The 17,675-nt window shown below is 36.9% G+C and overlaps 1 protein-coding gene across 1 annotated transcript in view; it reads right to left on the reverse strand.

Annotated features, from left to right (window-relative positions):
* The window catches only part of LOC150103710 (nose resistant to fluoxetine protein 6-like), a 185,264-nt gene that overhangs the window by 52,491 nt on the left and 115,098 nt on the right, over window positions 1-17,675 (reverse strand). The window contains exon 6 of the mRNA XM_090397060.1: window positions 2,985-3,108. Within this exon, the coding sequence (XP_090253186.1) occupies window positions 2,985-3,108 (124 nt within the window). The remainder of the gene's footprint in view (window positions 1-2,984; window positions 3,109-17,675) is intronic.

A 17,675-nucleotide genomic window follows, 5' to 3' on the forward strand; every position in this document is an offset into this window, starting at 1 on the left:
ATCTATACTCATACTCCACATTCCAAAGACTGATCACCTTTGTGAATGTTCTCTGGACCCTTTCCGACATAACCTTGTCACCATGAAAACCTGGCGACCAAATCTGCACAATAATCCATATGAGGACAGATCAAGATCTTATACAATGGCATTATAACTTCTATATCTGCATCATTACTATTATCCAATGTCACATCTCCACAACTTGTGTAATGTGGCCCCTGAATTTCATATCCTTCTCCACCATCACTCCTAGATCTCTCATCTCCTCTACTTCCTTTAAAGTTTCCCTACCAAGTGTATACGTAGCATCCCATTGTTGCATACCAAATTTTAAACCGTATACTTTGCAACACTAAGCTGTTCCACTCACCTGCTTATTCATACAATCTATTCAAGTCCTCTTGTAAGGACATAACATCTACTTGACTCTCCATTGCTCTTCCCAGTTAAGATGTGCTTAACTAGTGATATGCAGATCCCAATAACATTAATATACAAACTGAACAACAATGGTCCAAAAACTAACTCCTGTAGTAAACTACTAGTGATCTTCATCTTTTTGGGATACTGTACCTCCATATACAACTTTCTGATACCTATCTCACAGCCAGTCCCTGGTCCAACTCAGAAGGCTATTATTGAATTCAATCTGTTTCAATTTATTTACCAGCTTGTTGTGTGGCCGTCTATCAAAAGCTTTAGCAAAATCCAAGTACACCAATGTATATGCATCTCCCATGACCAAGGTATTTGTCACCTTGTTATAGTACATAAGTTAGTGAAACATGATCTCCTCTTAACAAACCCATGCTGATAACCACAGAGAATACTGCTGTTATCAACCCATTTTTGTATCCCAACTTCTCCACAATATCTGTCCAGTACCTTCACCACAATTCCAGATATACAGACTGGCCTATAATTTGAAGCTACAGTCTTATCACCACTTTTATGCAGTAGAACAATGTTACCCTCTTTCCACTCCCTTGGAATCTGTGCTAGTGCAAGACTCTTATTAGAGAAGCATGCCAGTGCTACTCCTAATCCTCTAGAACAGGGGTTCCCTACCTTTTTTGTTTCCTACAGCACATTCTAAAATACCGGTAGGGCGACGGGCACCATCTATTTTTTCAAGCAAATTTCTTGAATTCTTTTGTTAAATGAATATATACAAAGTTTACATTATAATCAAATGTTTTATTTCTTAAAAGTTTACATTATATAAAAATTTAAATATATATATGTAAGTTAGTGTGATCTTAGTATGGATTCTCTCTCTCAATTTGCGGAATCTCCATATACTGTTATCCTGGAATCACTTTCTTTCATTCTATTCTCTTGCACACTTTCATTAGTTTTCACTAGATGTCTAACATTATTCCACATATTCGTCATTTCATTTTACATTTTTAATAACTGTTTTATCAAATCTTGCATTATGACAATTTCTTTCTCTGTCAGTCCTACAGTCTCACTACCTCTCGTTCTGTCGCACCTCGCTTCCATTTCCTCATTCATACTTTCTTTTGCTCCCTTATCACTAATTTTCAATTCTTCATTCTTGCATTCTTTCACTCCCTCAGTGTCTCTACCTTTCGTTTCATTTCCATTTTTGAAAAATTGGAGTGGAAAAACTATATACATTTGGTGGGGATATCTTAGAGGAGGTAAAGAAGTTAAGAACTTAGGGGACACACATAGCTAAAATTGTGAGTACAGCACAGTATATCATGACAATGATGTTGATAACACTGATATATAAAAGTAAGGAGAATAAGGTTCCATTGTATAAAGCCTTGATCAGGCCACATATGGATTACTGTGCACAGAATTAGTCACCTAGTTTTGAAAAGGATGAGTGATATTGAAAAGGATCCAGAGATGAGTGACTAAGGCACTTTGTGGTCTACAGAATGTTGAATATGAAGAAGGATTGAGAAAATGCAATTTGCAGAGTCTAGTTGAATGGAGTTTAAGGAGGGAGTGAGGGAAGGGAAATGATTAGGATACATAAGTTGGTAAGGGATTATTACCAGAATAATGTGGAAGAAGTTTTTCATCGAATGCAGGGGGGGGAGAAGACTGGGGAATAACAAGAAGCTATCCCTAGAAGCTGTATAAGTAGAGTGTGATCAGTTGGTGTGAAGTGGGATTTTTGCATAGAGAGCAGTATGTAATTGGATATGGTGAGTGCACTTAAAGCATGGGGTGATGAGCTGTGTAGAAAGTTTTTTTACCTTGGGTTTATTATATGTTAAAGATACCAAGAAGTTTTATACTTGGTTTTAATCATTTAATTCTCTTCCCAAGGAAGCAAAACAAAGTTTCATATGTAAAACCCTTTTTGCATGTGAAATATATTCACATCTGAGCTACTTGTATATAGACTAATGATTTCATATCATTTGCCTTAGGATCCCATAATGCAAAGCATACCCCCTTTCGGACGTGTATAATGCAATGCATAATGGAAAGGTTCACTACCCAGACTGGTTTTCACCTTTATTGAGGTCTCATCAGTGGGAGCCAGACCCAGGAGAGATACCAAGGTTAAAGTAATGCAGAAGCCATACATATCTCATGTACAAAAAGATAAACGGTGCTTGATCTTATTAATAAAAATCTCTGGATGAGAGAATGGTGTAGAAAGTTTTTTACCTTGGGTTGATTATACGTTAAAGATGCCAAGCAATTTTATACTTGGGTTTAATCCTTTTCCCAAGGAAGCAAAACAAAGTTTTGCACATGAAATATATTTAAGTCCGAGCTTCGTGTATATAGAAGCTAATGATTTTATATTACTTTGCCTTAGTATGTATCCCATAATGCAAAACACATGACCTAATATGATAATGATAATTTTTATACTACTTTAATTTGCTATATACACATTCAATTTGTTTTAGAAATGATATTTGAATGGGTTCAATTCAAAGCAATTTTTAATTAGTTTTCAAATGCTGGTCAAATAATACACATACCCACTGAAGAAATTTTTTCTGAACTCCTGTCTGATGTAGTGCAAATGCTACTAATGCTCCAACAAGGTAAGGTGCTATCCGACAGTATGGCTTTGTATACAGTTTACTGAAAGTAATATTCATTCTGCAGGAAAAAAGAAAAAATATATATTTCATTATTCTTGTGTGAGGATCAAATGAACAATTAAAACAAGAGCTGTAAATATATGCTCCTTATTTAAGTTTTTATGAGATGCATGGTATTCTCTTGGAACTTTGAATTGACATTTCTAACAAAAATGCTATGCATTTATTAATAATAATAATAATAATAATAATAATAATTATTATTATTATGATTATCATTCCAAAGTCTCATGGAGTCACAGACTCATCTAGAAAGTCCCTTTTGTCATAGACACACAGCTCATCACACCACGCCTCTGCAGACGCAATGTTCTCAGACAATGCATTTCAATCATTCACAACTCTGCATGCAAAAAACCTACTTCTCACTCCCCTGCTCACACCCTCCTTATAAAGCTTCCAAGGATGACCTCTTGTACTCCTCCCCCCTATCTCCCACCATTTTATGAAAAACATCTACAACGTTAATCCTATAATAACCCCTTACTAACTTATACATCTCCATCATATCACCCCCACTCTCCTCCTGTCCACTAGACTTTGCAAATTACATTGTTTCACCTTTTCTTCATATTCAACATTCCAGAGATCAGAAACTATTTTCGTCAATCACCTCTGGATCCTCTACAACATCTCTTCATCAATTTGAGAACCAGGTGACTAAATCTAAGCACAGTAGTCCATATGTGGCCTAATTAGAACCTTATACAATGAAATCAGAATCTCCTTACTTCTACAAGTCAGTGTCCTCTGCATCATTTCCAGAATTCATTGTGCTGTCCTCACAGTTTTGGTAATATGCCCTCTAAATTTCAGATCCTTATCCATAATCACACCAAGAGCTCTTATATCCTCCACCTACAATAATATATCCCCATCAAGTGTAAATTCTACATCCCATGTTTTTTTTTTTTTTTCTTCCAAATTTTAAAACCTTACATTTTACAACATTGAATTGGCATCCCCCCTCCCATGCCCATTCACTCAGTCTATTTAAGTCTTCTTGTAAGGCCACATCTGCACTGCTCTTTATAGTTCATCCCAATTTTTCATCATCTGCAAATAATTGAATAATTGAATTCAAATCTTTCCCAATATAATTAACATACAAGTTAAACAGCTATGGCCCTAAAACAGACTCCTGAGTCACACCAGTAGTGACTTTCCTCTTCTGGGATACTGCTCCCCATATACAACTTGGTGATACCTATCAGACAGCCAATCCTCAATCCAATGCACTAGTCTAACATACAATCACGTCTCCTCTCATTTGACTATCAACTTGTCATGTGGTAATCTATCGTGGTGATCTGTGGAGGTAAAAGAATGTTAGATTTAATCACAGCATTAGAAGATGTCTCAGTTAAGGATGTGACTTTTTGCAACTAGTTTGTGACAGTGATCATTCAGTATTGAACTGGGAAACAACAACTATATGGATGTTCAAATCAGGACAGGTTATATGCTGAACCAAAATTTTGGAAATTATGACAAACTCAAGAGAATAGTATTTTTGGTTACAAAGTATCAGTTATTGAATGGGAAAGATATCAGCAGTGCATGATATCTTTCCCATTCAACAACTGATACTTTGTAACCAAAAATACTATTCTCTTGAGTTTGTCATAATTTCCAAAATTGTGGTTCAGCATATAACCTGTCCTGATTTGAACATCCATATAGTTAAACGAAATTCACCTAAACGAAGAACAATTAGAATGGGAGTGAAAGAATATTGTGAGAATAAGAGTGAGAGGAGTTATGAAACATATAAAGCTCAGGCCAGAAAAGTTATGAGTATATATGGACAGCTAAGTTGGAGTAGTGAAAATCTCAATGTAGCTTAAAAATACCAAAGCGCTTCACATTGATCTTTTACAGAGGTCAAGTCTCATGTGAACTGTTACAAAAATAATCTTGTTTGTATGTATGTATTTTCATTAATGTAGTTAACCCTGTGGGAAGTGAATGTATTTACTGTTTTAACGTCAACAACAAAGGCAATGCTTTGCCATTGGAACTTTGTATATAATTATGTGTAAGAGTGCAGGAAAGTTGTTTACTAGTTTTGTGTATGAGAGAAGTACTTACAAGCTCTGCGCTAACACCTTTAAAGTTAGTATCTAAGAGTGCTGCTAGGTTTAGAGAAGTTTCCGTGGCCTGAAAGGACAAGAGAAGTATCAAATAGATCCGCTAATTTTAGGGGAATTTCCGCTGACCGGCAAGATAAAAAAGAAAAAGAGAGCACGGACCGTCCTTATCAAAGGGATCAAGGAGAAATTCCGATTTTCTTCGGGGGTTTACTACCCTTAGTGGAAGATCCCGATATTGCAAAATAAAAGAAGACTGGGCCGAGCATAAAGGGCTTCCAGTCGTCAAGAGAGAGTCATCAGAAGTCAGAACTAGAGGCAGTCAGAACCAGGACGGAAGCAAGCTGCAGACTATAAGCAGAGTCCAAACCAGAGCAGAGGCAGCAGAGAATGAGGAGAGGCAAGACCCCAGTTACTAAAGAGGAGAGCCGAGTTCCAGGTGCTGAGAGAGCAAAAGGCGAAGCACTGTTACCAAAGAGAGCCAGATCAGTCATCAGTGGTTGGAAGTTGCAGTCATTGGAGATTAGTAGCAGAAGTGGCAGCAATTAGAAGCAGAAGTTCCTGAAGTAAGGATCAAGAGGAGAATTTTCCCGCTGAAACCTCTTGTATGTGCTATTCGAGTACTGCAGATTGCAGTCCAAAAGCCCACTAATATCCCGACATGATACCACTGTAGCAAGATACTCCAGAAAGAAGTCTAAAACTCGAGATGAGAGAAAAGCCATAAAGACTTTAGTAAAAGACTCTTGACTGAATGTGTGATACAGAGCCTCTGTAAGTTACATACTTTTGTATATTTTCGCTTATAATCTAGGAGATATCTTGTATAGGGACTGTTAAGAATTAGTTTAAAAGTAATAAGAAGTGCCCATAAGAGAGTCAATTGGCATGTTAGAAGATGATATCAAAATTTGCAAAAATAACTTAATAGAGAGTTAAGTAGCCTCTTTGCGAGTAAACTAGAAGTTTAATAAGTTGAATTTGTAAGCAGAGAGTTAATAAGTGTTTGAGTTAAAGAGCATATTCAATATTGAAGTAAAAGGGTTCTAATTTTATGCTAAAGAATTTTTTAGATGGGTAGAGAAAGCAATCTCCTTGTCGTTTGATTCATGTATATTTCATATTAAAGTAAATAAATGTGTTTCATATATTTTTTAAAAGAGTGCTGCCTGATTCTTTATTTTTACAACTGCACTGTTGCTAAATAAAATCGGACCTTGAGCGGAAAATAACTAAGCCATTAAGAGTGCAGTTTAGTTATGAACCATGACTGTTTATGGAAACATTGTTGATGGGATTTATGCTAGTGAGAGAGAGAGAGAGAGAGAGAGAGATCTATCCGACATTTTATTGAGTCTTATGCCGAATATTGATATATTGGATGGCGCAGTCTAACAAATAAATTTTCCAGTGTTCATTGGCATACTACTAATAAATACGGAAGGTGGATAAATATAATAAGCAGTAGAGTAAGTGAGAAAGGTTATGAGAGAGAAAGCGCACACAGCTAATTTGTAATATAGAATAAAGATAAAGCTAAAGAATAGAGATATAAGAGAATAAATATATTACAATACAAGTATAGGAAAGCAACACTTATTATTACAGTAGGAAAGAAATTGTCTGTACTGGCTAAAGGCAAACCAAAGAATTTTATAATTATGCTGCAAGTAAAAGAAATAAAGAATGAATAGAGAACTGAATGCACATTCATAGCATAATCACTGTTGGGATATATGAAAATAAACTGGCTCTGTGTGCTAAAGACAACCCACAAGAATTCTATCGATATGCTGCAAGTAAAAGAAAGAATGAATATAAAAGAATAACCTTCTAAATCCAGATGGAGTGAGGGTTACTGATGCAGAAGAGGTTGTTCAGTTAATGAGTGCCCATTTCGTTAAAAGCTATCAACCTAGTGAACACAACATTGAGCTCACAGTCACCTCTTCACTAGATGAAGAAATGCAGGTGAGTGAGGCCATGGTATTAGAGCTGTTGCACAAACTGAATAAGAATTCAGCAGTAGGGACTGATGGAATATCAGCATGTGTGCTAAAAGAGTGTTCAGCTGAATTGATCATTCCTTTGACAGGATGTTTAATATGAGTCTCAGAACAGGGAAGATTCCACAGGAATGGAAGGAATGTATGGTAATTCCATTGCATAAGGTTGGTGCAAAGACTGATGTATCAAACTATAGACCAATTAGTATCTCAGGAGTGGTGGTGAAGATTTTAGAAAAATTAGTTAGGGCCCACATTCAGAAATGGGTTGACACTGAATCTCTACTTTGCAATGAACAACATGGGTTTACTAAGGGAAGGTCATGTTTTAGCAACTTGCTCACATTCTATGACAATGTTACCATTGAACTAGACAAGGGGAATGGATACACCATGATACTTTTGGATTTTGCTAAGGCTTTTGACAGAATACAGCATGACAGACTGCTGCATAAATTGGAGAAAATGGGTTTGAGTTATACAACATTAGCATGGATAAGAGGATGGCTGACTGACAGATATCAAAAAGTGGCATATGGGGAATCTGAGTCTGCAAGGTTTAAGGTAACAAGTGGTGTACTACAAGGATCAGTGCTTGGTCCACTGTTATTCAATCTGTACATTAATGATATTGGGAAGGATTTGACAAGCGACATACAGTTATCTCAGGGACTGCATATCAGGAATGCTGATATGCAGTCCTTGCAGAATGATTTGAATAAGCTGGAATTGCGGGCATGGGGGAAATGCGGGTATGGGAAAATGGGTGTCAGTTCAATGTCAGTAAATGTAAAGTCATTCACTTTGGCATGATTACCTATCCAAAGTCGAATTATGTTGGTGGGAACAAGCTAGAAGAAACTGATCAGAAGTTGAAGTTCAGGGGTCATGTGGCAAAGGTTGCAAATACAACTCAAAAGATAATTGCAGTGTTCAAACGAACGTTCACATGTAAAGATAAGGATGTTATTTTGTCTCTTTACAAGGCCTTGATAAGACCTCACTTGGACTATTGTGCGCAGGTCTGTTCTCCTGGTTTCCGATGTGATTCTGATATATTGGAGAGAGTACAAAGGCAAGTGTTAAAAATGATATCAGGATTGGGGAATACTGATTATGAAGACAGGTTGAGAATTTATAGATTGCAGACACTAGCAAACAGGAGAAAGAGGGGTGATATGATTGAGACTTACAAACTGCTGAAAGGGTCATACAGGATTTCAATTGATGGGATTTTTCAATTTATCGAGGGTGGGGAAAGGACGAGAGGGCATCCTTGGAAGCTGAGAATGAAGGCTGCCAAGAAGGGTGTAAGGGCTAGATTTTTTTCTCAGAGGGTGGTGTGTGATTGGAATGGATTGCCATTGGATGTTGTGAGTGCAAGCAGTGTGAATGAATTCAAGAATAAGTATGATAGCTGGTATGTGTAGTATGTGGTCTCCCTTGATGAGTCTCTGACTCCCTGGAGGTCTTTCTTAATAATAATAATAATATTATGCTGCTCCTAAGCAATCACAATTTTGCTAAATCTAAATTCAAGAAAATATGTAAAATTAAAAACAAAAATGATGTTTTTAAGGTTTAGATACGATTTTGCCCGTTCTTGGTGTCCTTCAATCTTGCCACTCCAAGGCATTGCTTCAGTTGCTTAGCGGATAACAATGGCCCTGTACTCAAGTATCAGAAGCAGATGAGCTAGTTCAAATAATGAGTGCTCACTTCACCAAGATCTATCAACCTGACATATGTAACATAGTGCACACTGCTACCATTATGGATGAAGAGATGGAGATGAATGTTGCAGAGATGTTGCATAACCAGAATAAGAATTCAATAACTGGGACAGATGGGATATCAGCATGTGTGCTAAAGGAATATTCAGCTGAACTGGCTAGGCCCTTGATAGGTTTGTATAATTTGAGTCTTAGCCCAGGAAAGATCCTACAGCCATGGAAAGAGTGAATGATAATTCCATTGCACAAGGGTGATGCAAAGAATGATGTGTCTTACTATTCACCTAACAGTATCTCTGAAGTAATTGTAAAGATTTTAGTGATGTTTTTAAGAACTCGCATAGAGAAATGGGTGGACAAACAAGATATACTTTTCAAGAAACAGTATGGATTACTAAAGGGAGGACAGATCTGAGCAATTTGTATATATTTATTAAAAATGTCATGGCTGAATTCTATAAAGAGAATGGATACAGTTGAGCTTTGCTAAAGCATTTGGTAGGCAATTGGCAACACACAAAAGGCTATTGCATAAACTAGAGAATATGGGACTGTAATATAAACTGTTAGCTTGTATAAATGGATGGCTAACAGACAGGTGTCAGAAAGTGGTACGGGAGAGGTGAATTTGACAGATTTAAGGTGACCAGTAGTGTGCACTAGGATCAATCCTTGGATAATTATATTAATTTATACATTATTGATACTGGAAAGGGTGACAAGGTCTTCAGTTGTTTGCTGCTGCTGATGATGCAAAGATAGACCGAACAATGAGAGGTGCTATTGATATACAGCATTTACAGGGTGGTTTGAAAAGGCTGCCAGAGTGTGCAAATGATAATGGCTCTCAATTCAATGTTAGTAAGCATAAACTTATGCACTTTGATGTGGTCTGATATCCAACAGCATATTATATTGGTAGAATTATGCTTAGAGTAAGTAATGAGGTTTTGAGTTATAGTGGATACCATGATAAAATTCAAAGGTCATATTGCAAACATTGCAAATACAGCTCAGAGATTATTGCAATGTTCATTTGAACATTGCAATTCTCAGAGGATAATTGCAATGTTCAAATGAACATTGACATATAAGGATATGGAAGTCATTTTTCCTCTTTACAAGGCCTTAAACGACTACTGTGTTCAGATTCAGTCTCCAGAGTTCCAAATTGATAAGAAGCTGTGCAAAGGCTGCAAAGAAGAGTTACAAAGATGCTATTGGGATTATGGAATGTAGATTACAAGGAGAGATTGAGAGTATGTGAACTGTAGACACTGGTAGACAGAAGAGAGAGGGGTGATATGATAGCAGTCTATAAAGTTTGGAGATGACAGTATAGGATATTGGTTGATAAAATTTTTCACTAGGTAGCAAATAGGGAGAGGACAAGGGGACACTCAGTGAAACTTTGGCTCTTCCTGGCTACAGGTTATTGGCATTAGTGAGATATGACTAACAGAAGATGATATAGTTAGTGGGATAGAATGTGAAGGGCATAGTGCGTTCAGGAAAGACAGAGAGAAAAGAATGAAGGAAGGAGTGTTATTGATGATAGTCAATGAACTGCAGCCAAAGAGAATAGAAGTTCAACTGCAGGATAGTGAAAATAGTACATTTGAGGCTATTTGGTGTAAGATTGAGGCCAGCAGAACAAAATATACTGTTGGGTGCTGCTATAGACCAGGTGATGGAATAGAATGATAGAGATAGTATGCATAGGCAAATAGCCTCAATGAGTGGAGGACAGGTAATTATTATAGGGGATTTCAACTATAGTAGCATCGATTGGAAGGAGGAGAGGGCACATGGGAGGAAGGAAGTGGATTTTATGCAGTTACTAAGGGATAACTACCTGAGACAGCATGTAATGGAATACACTAGGGCTTCCAGAGTGCTCGATCTAGTAATTGCATCTGAGAATTTGACTATAATGAATATGACCATGTTACCACCAATTGGTGAGAGTGAGCATAAGGTCTTGACCTGGGCAGTGGCTAAATGTGTGGAATTTTCAATTAAGACAGGGTATATATGGAATTATCAGGCTGGTAAGTATGACAAGCTTAGGAGATTGCTTGGATCAGTGCCATGGCATGTAAAACGGCAAGGGCTGGATGCTGATAGTGCATGGGAAGTGGTAAAGGAGTGTTTGAGGGAGGTAATGACTGACTGCATACCTAGGGTCAGGAGAGTAAATCAAGTGGGAGTTAAATGGATGAATAACACCATTAAGCTTGAGCTGCAAAAAAAGAAACAATTGTGGATAAAATTTAAGGAGAAAGGTGACCTGCATGCATACAAACAGTACAAAGCACAGGCCAGAAGAGTAACTAGTGTGGTAAGAAAAGCAAAAGTAGATTATGAAAAGAAATAGCAACACAAACTAAAGAGAATCCTAAACAATTCTTTCAATATGCTGCAAGTAAAAGAAAAAATGTATACAGCAGAATGATTTTAAGGAATGCCGATGGTAGAGAGGTAACTGAATCAATCGAAATAGTAGAATTACTAAGCAAACACTTTGCAATAGTATATCATCCAGGTATGATATTGCAGGAATGAGGGAACCAATGGCTTATACGGAAATTGAGATGAATGAAATGGAGGTGAATAGTATATTACAGAACCTTAATGTGAATACATCTGGGGATTGGATGGTATACCAGCTGGAGTCTTATGTGAAGTGGCAAAGGAATTGTTAGTACCATTGACCATATTGTTTAATTTAAGTCCTAGCTGTGGGTTGGTCCTGAGGGGTGAAAAGAGGGGAAAATAGTTCTGTTGCATAAAGGAGGCTCCAAGACTGTGGTTGCAAATTACCAACCGATCAGCATATCAGGAGTCATTGTAAAGGTATTGGAGAAATTAGTCAAGAGCAAAATACATGAATGGACAGATGTGAATGGAATACTGTATGGGATGGCAGCATGGTTTTGTGAAGGGTAGATCATGCCTCAGTAACTTGCTTACATTTTATAATACAGTGACGGCTCAACTGGATAAGGGTAATGGGTTTACAGTGATACTGCTGGACTTTGACAGGATACCACATGGAATTCTAATCAGTAAACTGCAGCACATGGGGATGAATATAGGGTTAGTGAGATGGATAGGAGGATGGTTGATGGAGAGATATCAGAGAGTAGTTTATTCAGGAGTAGAGTCCAAAAGAAGGCCTGTGACTAGTGGTGTGCTGCAGAGTTCTATTCTTGGACCCCTATTTAATTTGTTCATTAATAATATAGGAAAGGATCTGAGAGGAACTGTTCATTTGTTGATGATGCAAAGTTGGGTAGAGCAATAGTGAATACACATGATATCAAAATTTTGCAGGATGATTTGGATAGATGGGAGACTGGGCTGAGGAGAATAAATGTCAGTTTAATGACAAAGTGTAAGGTTATGCATTTTGGGGTGAAAAGATTAGCAGCAGTATACCACATTGGTGGAACAGTACTCCAAGAAATTGACGAAGCCAGAGATTTGGTAGTGACAGGGAGTTGAAGTTTAGGGGGCACATAGCAAAAGTGGCTAAATCAGCTCATCAGATCACTTAGTTACTGAAGAATACTTTGACAAGCAGAGGCAAGCACGTTATTGTTCCTCTTTATCGAGCCTTAATAAGACCCCATCTTGACTGCTGTGCCCAGATCTGGGTGACACGGTGTCTTCTTGATGGAGAGAAGGTAGAAAGGATCCAGAGGCGAGTGACCAAGATGGAAGCTGGTCTATGGAATGAACCTTACGAGAATAGGATGAAAATTTGTGGTCACAGAAATTGGTTGATAGGTGGAAAAGAGGAGATGTGATTGAGACATTCAGATTACTGAGGGGTTTTACAAGATTAATTCAGAGGAAATTTTTCAGAATAGGTCCGGTGCTGGGAGAACTAGGGCAATTCATGGAAACTGATCAAAAGCGTAGTTAGCAAGGGTGTTAGAACTAGGTTTTTTACTTGGAGAGTGGTGAATGAGTGGAATAAGCTGCCAGAGTCTGTACTGTATTTAGTCATACTTGGAAACTACTTCTTGCTTCTGTAGTACAGTATTTTTTGGGGATGGAATGTTTTTCATGACATAGGAATATTTTTATTCCAGTCTTTAGGAACAGATGTAGTGGGTGCCATGACTGTGAAGACTTCAAAGCAAAGTATGATAAATATTGTGCAAATGTTGAATAGTTCTTGACATGATGTTTAGGGCCTGTCTCAATGAGTCTAAGGCCTCCTTGGAGTTGTCATAATAATAATAATAAATTAAGTTGGTGTGCAGTTAAGAGAAGGGTAAGAGCTAGATTTTTCTCTCATAGAACCATGAGTGAGTGAGTGAGTGGAACAGTTTGCCTGTAGAAAACAACAGTAGTGAGTGCATCTAGTATGAATGAGTTTATGAGAAGGTTTGACAGCTGGTGTGGATTATGTATGGCCTTCTTCAATGAGCTGTCAACTCCCTGGAGGTCTATTAACAATAATAATAACAGTTGTGTCTAATTTCACTAATCGTTGCTACATATAGTGCACAGATGTAAATTTCTCTGTAATGTATTTAGTCATACTTTGAAACAAGATTTGAACTACTTCTTTTACTTGCTTCTGTAGTGCAGTATTTGTTGGGGATGGAATGTTTTTCATAGGAATATTTTTATTTCGGTCTTTAGGTACAGATGTAGTGAATAAAGATTTACCTATTGCTGATTAATAAAAACAAACCCTTCTATGTATTACAAGAAGTGGACTGCATCCATGGATCTCCAACAAAATATTAGCATATGTGAGGTATATACTGGTGGGCAGTTATGGTAGCAGAGTAACCATAGCAAATTATATAGTGGAATTATTTAATGAACACTTTATTAGTGTATATCACAGTGGTGTGAATGATGCTGTGCAACATGTAGAACAGAGGCAGGAATTAGGATAATTAAAGGTGAAAGAATCAGAGGTGTATCAAGTGTTGCTTGGGTTAGATGTTAATAAGCCTGTGGGAATGGATGACATATTGCCATGCATTTTTAAAAATTGTGCAAAAGAGTTAGCCATGCCCTTATCCTGGTTATTTAATGAAAGTCTTGTAGTGGAGAATGTTTCTAAGAAGTGGAAAGAGGGCAAAATAATACCTCTCCACAAGTATGGTTTGAGAACAGAAGTTTCCAGTTATAGACCAGTCTGTATATCTGCAGTTGTGATCAAAGTGTTGGAAAAATTGATTAGAAATAGAATACAGGATTGGGCTGATGAACATAAATTCTCTATGATGGTCAGCATAAGTTTATGAAAGGCAGGTCTTGTTTTAGCAATCTGTTTATGTTTTATGATAAGGTGACGAATGTATTGGATAAGGGAGAATCATATACAGGAATATTCTTGGACTTTGAAAAACATTCAATAGATCATCACATAATAAGTTGGTGTACAAACTGCAGAGGATAGGAATGGATAGTATATTGGTTAAATGGATCAGAGATAGGCTCTCTGAATGATATCAGCAAGTGACCAGTGGCATGCCTCAGGTTCTGTTCTTGGGTCACTACTGTTTAACTTGTTTGTTAGAAATATTTCTTGTGGATTGACTGGTCTTCAAATGTTTGCCAATGATACAAAATTGGTAGAATTATCAGGAGTAGTGATGATGTTAATTCTCTACAGGAAGATTTGAATGGGCTTTTAGCAAAGACTGCACACTGTATTAGTATTGCTGCTAAGATAAAAAGTACATTAACATGTAGGGATAAGGAGGTGGTGGTACATCTATATATAAGACATTGATCAGACTACACATGGACTATTGTGCTCAGATTTGGTCACCTAGTTTTCACTGTGAAAACACTAGAGAAGGTCCAAAGATGAATAACCATAGTGATAGCAGGACTCTGGAGTGTTGGTTATGTGGAGCCTTTGAGAGAATGTGGATTACAGAGATTGGTGGATAGGAGGAAAAGAGGAGATATGATAGAGATCTTCAAGTTAGTTAAAGGATTCTATCAGATTAATACAGAAGAAATTATAAAAAGAGTGGATGTTAAGATGGGAAGAACGAGAGGCCATCCCTGGAAGTTGTATAACGATGTGGTGAAGAAGAGTGTTAGGAGTAGATTTTTTTATGTAGAGGGGTGTTAGTTAGTGGAATGTATTGCCTGAGTGTAGCATTGTGAATGCAGGTAGTGTAAATAAATTTAAACCTCATTATGACAGACATGTTGCTGGCTGAGTGGGCTCCCACGATGAGTCTGTTAACTTCATGGAGGTTGTCAAAATAATAATAATAATATATTATTGAAAAGACAGAAGAGCCACTGACAAAAAAAAAAAAAAAAAAGAAAAAAAAAGAGAAAAAAGTAATGAACGTAGGATTTACGAAAGAGTAGATAATTCTGATGACCAAGCTAAAACACAGAAATAAATACACATAATGAGCACTAGGAATTGTACAAGATGATTTACTACTCCATCAACTTACATGTATTCCTGCATGCCAAGATGAATTGCCTGACAAACTTATCTTGGGGACATCCATATGAGCTCATTTGTTTAGCCTCTCCGTATAATTATTTATTGAGCTACCAAATGTATACAGCTGCTGTTTATTATTGGTTAATTATTTATATTTTGCAAACAAATCCATATCCCTCTCTTCATAAGTTTTTTTTTTTTTAAATTATGACCATCATAAATGAGAATATATATGTCTAGAGTTTATAGGATCACTTATTATTCGGTCCACCCATCATCTTATAGGACTCACACACATCACATGTCACAAATGTGAGTTATTAATAATTAATTTGTGAGTAATGAAAGTATTCAGGAAGTTGTATATCAATTTCAGGGGCTCACATTGATGAGTACGGGCATAGCAAACCCGAAATACCCAAGCTAGACCTGATCTTACTTCATACAATATACACTTGGTATATCATATCTGGAGACTGGTCTTCTACTCTTCTTTCCCTCTACTCTCTTACTTCTTACTCCCCCCCCAGTGCTATTAGAGCAACTCGAGGGTGAGAGGGTGACTCTTTCCTCTCAAACTGTAGTTTCCACTGTCTACTAAAAAAAGCGGCTGAATTCAGGTCAAGGAGTGGTAGTTGACACTTAACAAAAACTTAACCATTGAAACTGAATGAACTCTAACCAACCTAAACATATATGCCGGCTCGCCCGTCGCCCGGTCAAACAAGGGTCATGCCCACTATTAGGGAACCAAGATAGTGAAGGCAAAAAATATGTTATTGGAACAAAACTTCACTTAATAGACAGGAAAAACATAACAAGCATAGGAACATGGAATGTAAGAACTCTTCACCAGGAAGGAGCATTGGAAATACTACTGCATGAATTAGACAACTACTGATGGGAAGTGATTGGACTCTGCAAAACCAGATGGACTGGAAAAGGAGAATTCCACCTTGGACAGTACAAAATCTTAACTTCAGGCAGGGAGGACAACAAACACCAAGAAGGAGTAGCACTTATATTAAAACCAAAGGCTCAAAACTCTCTATTGTCCTACAATCCTATCTCACCTAGGATAATTAAAGCAAGATTTAAAACATCAATCGGATCACTAACTATTATTCAAGTATACTCACCAACTTCGACATCATCATCAGAAGAAGACATTGAGGAGTTCTATATAGATTTGCAAAAAGCAGTACAGCAGACATCAAGTCAAGATCTCCTAATTGTAATGGGGGACTTAAATGCAAAAGTAGGCAAAGACTGGGATACCTGGCCAAGATTAATTGGAAAGTTCGGGTATGGAGAAAGCAATCAATGTGGCGAAAGACTGCTAAACTTCTGCTCATATAATAGACTAATAATAATCAACAATCTCTTTAAACATCCAAAACCCCAAAGAAAATGGACATGGATATCACCAGATAGACAAACCAAGAATATGATATACTATATTATTGTAAACCAAAGATGGAAATCAAGTATCCTAAACTGTAGATCCTTCTCTGCAGATTGTGGATCAGACCATAAGATGGTATTAGCAAACCTAAGAATAAAGTTAAAATCTGGAATCACTTTTAGAGTCAAAAGGAGACTGAATATAAAAAAACTACAAGACAACAATATTCTAAGAAAATATCAACTAGAACTAGATAAAACCTGAAGAACTGCCAAAACAGAATATAAACATCAAAGAACATTGCTGCAAATTAAAGGAAATAATATCAAATTTGGCAGAAAACACAATAGGTTACACAGAAAGAGAAAGTAAAAAGGATTGGATCTTGAATGAAGTAAAAAGGTTAAGCAATCAAAGGAAAAGCATAAAACTAAAACAGAATTATAACAGAAATTAATATAATAGATTAACCAGGGACATTAGAAAACTAGTTAAAAGAGACGAGAATAACTGGTTAGAAGAAAAATGCAAAATGGCAGAAAAGCTATCAAAAGAAAATAACCTTCATGAATTATATAAACAAATAGACCAAATTAGTAAGACATGGACAACAAAAATTATAATGATCAAAAACAAAGAGGGACAACTAATTGAAAGTAAAACAAAAAGAATGGCCAGATGGGAAGAATACTTCAAAGATTTATATAATAAAAACAGCTCCCAGGATATTACAATTCCAGCCACTGAAATGGAAGTGGAAACAAATATCATTACCAAAGAAAGAATAGCACACAGCATAGAAAAACTCAAACTACGAAAGCACCTGGCAGTGATCAAATACATCCAGAAGTCTTAAAAGTAGGAAAGGAACAACTTTTGG

This window comes from Typopeltis vanoorti, chromosome 8 (genome assembly GCF_054136105.1).
Source record: "Typopeltis vanoorti isolate ZY-2024b chromosome 8, IOZ_Tvanoo_1.0, whole genome shotgun sequence".
Classification (NCBI taxonomy): domain Eukaryota; kingdom Metazoa; phylum Arthropoda; class Arachnida; order Uropygi; family Thelyphonidae; genus Typopeltis; species Typopeltis vanoorti.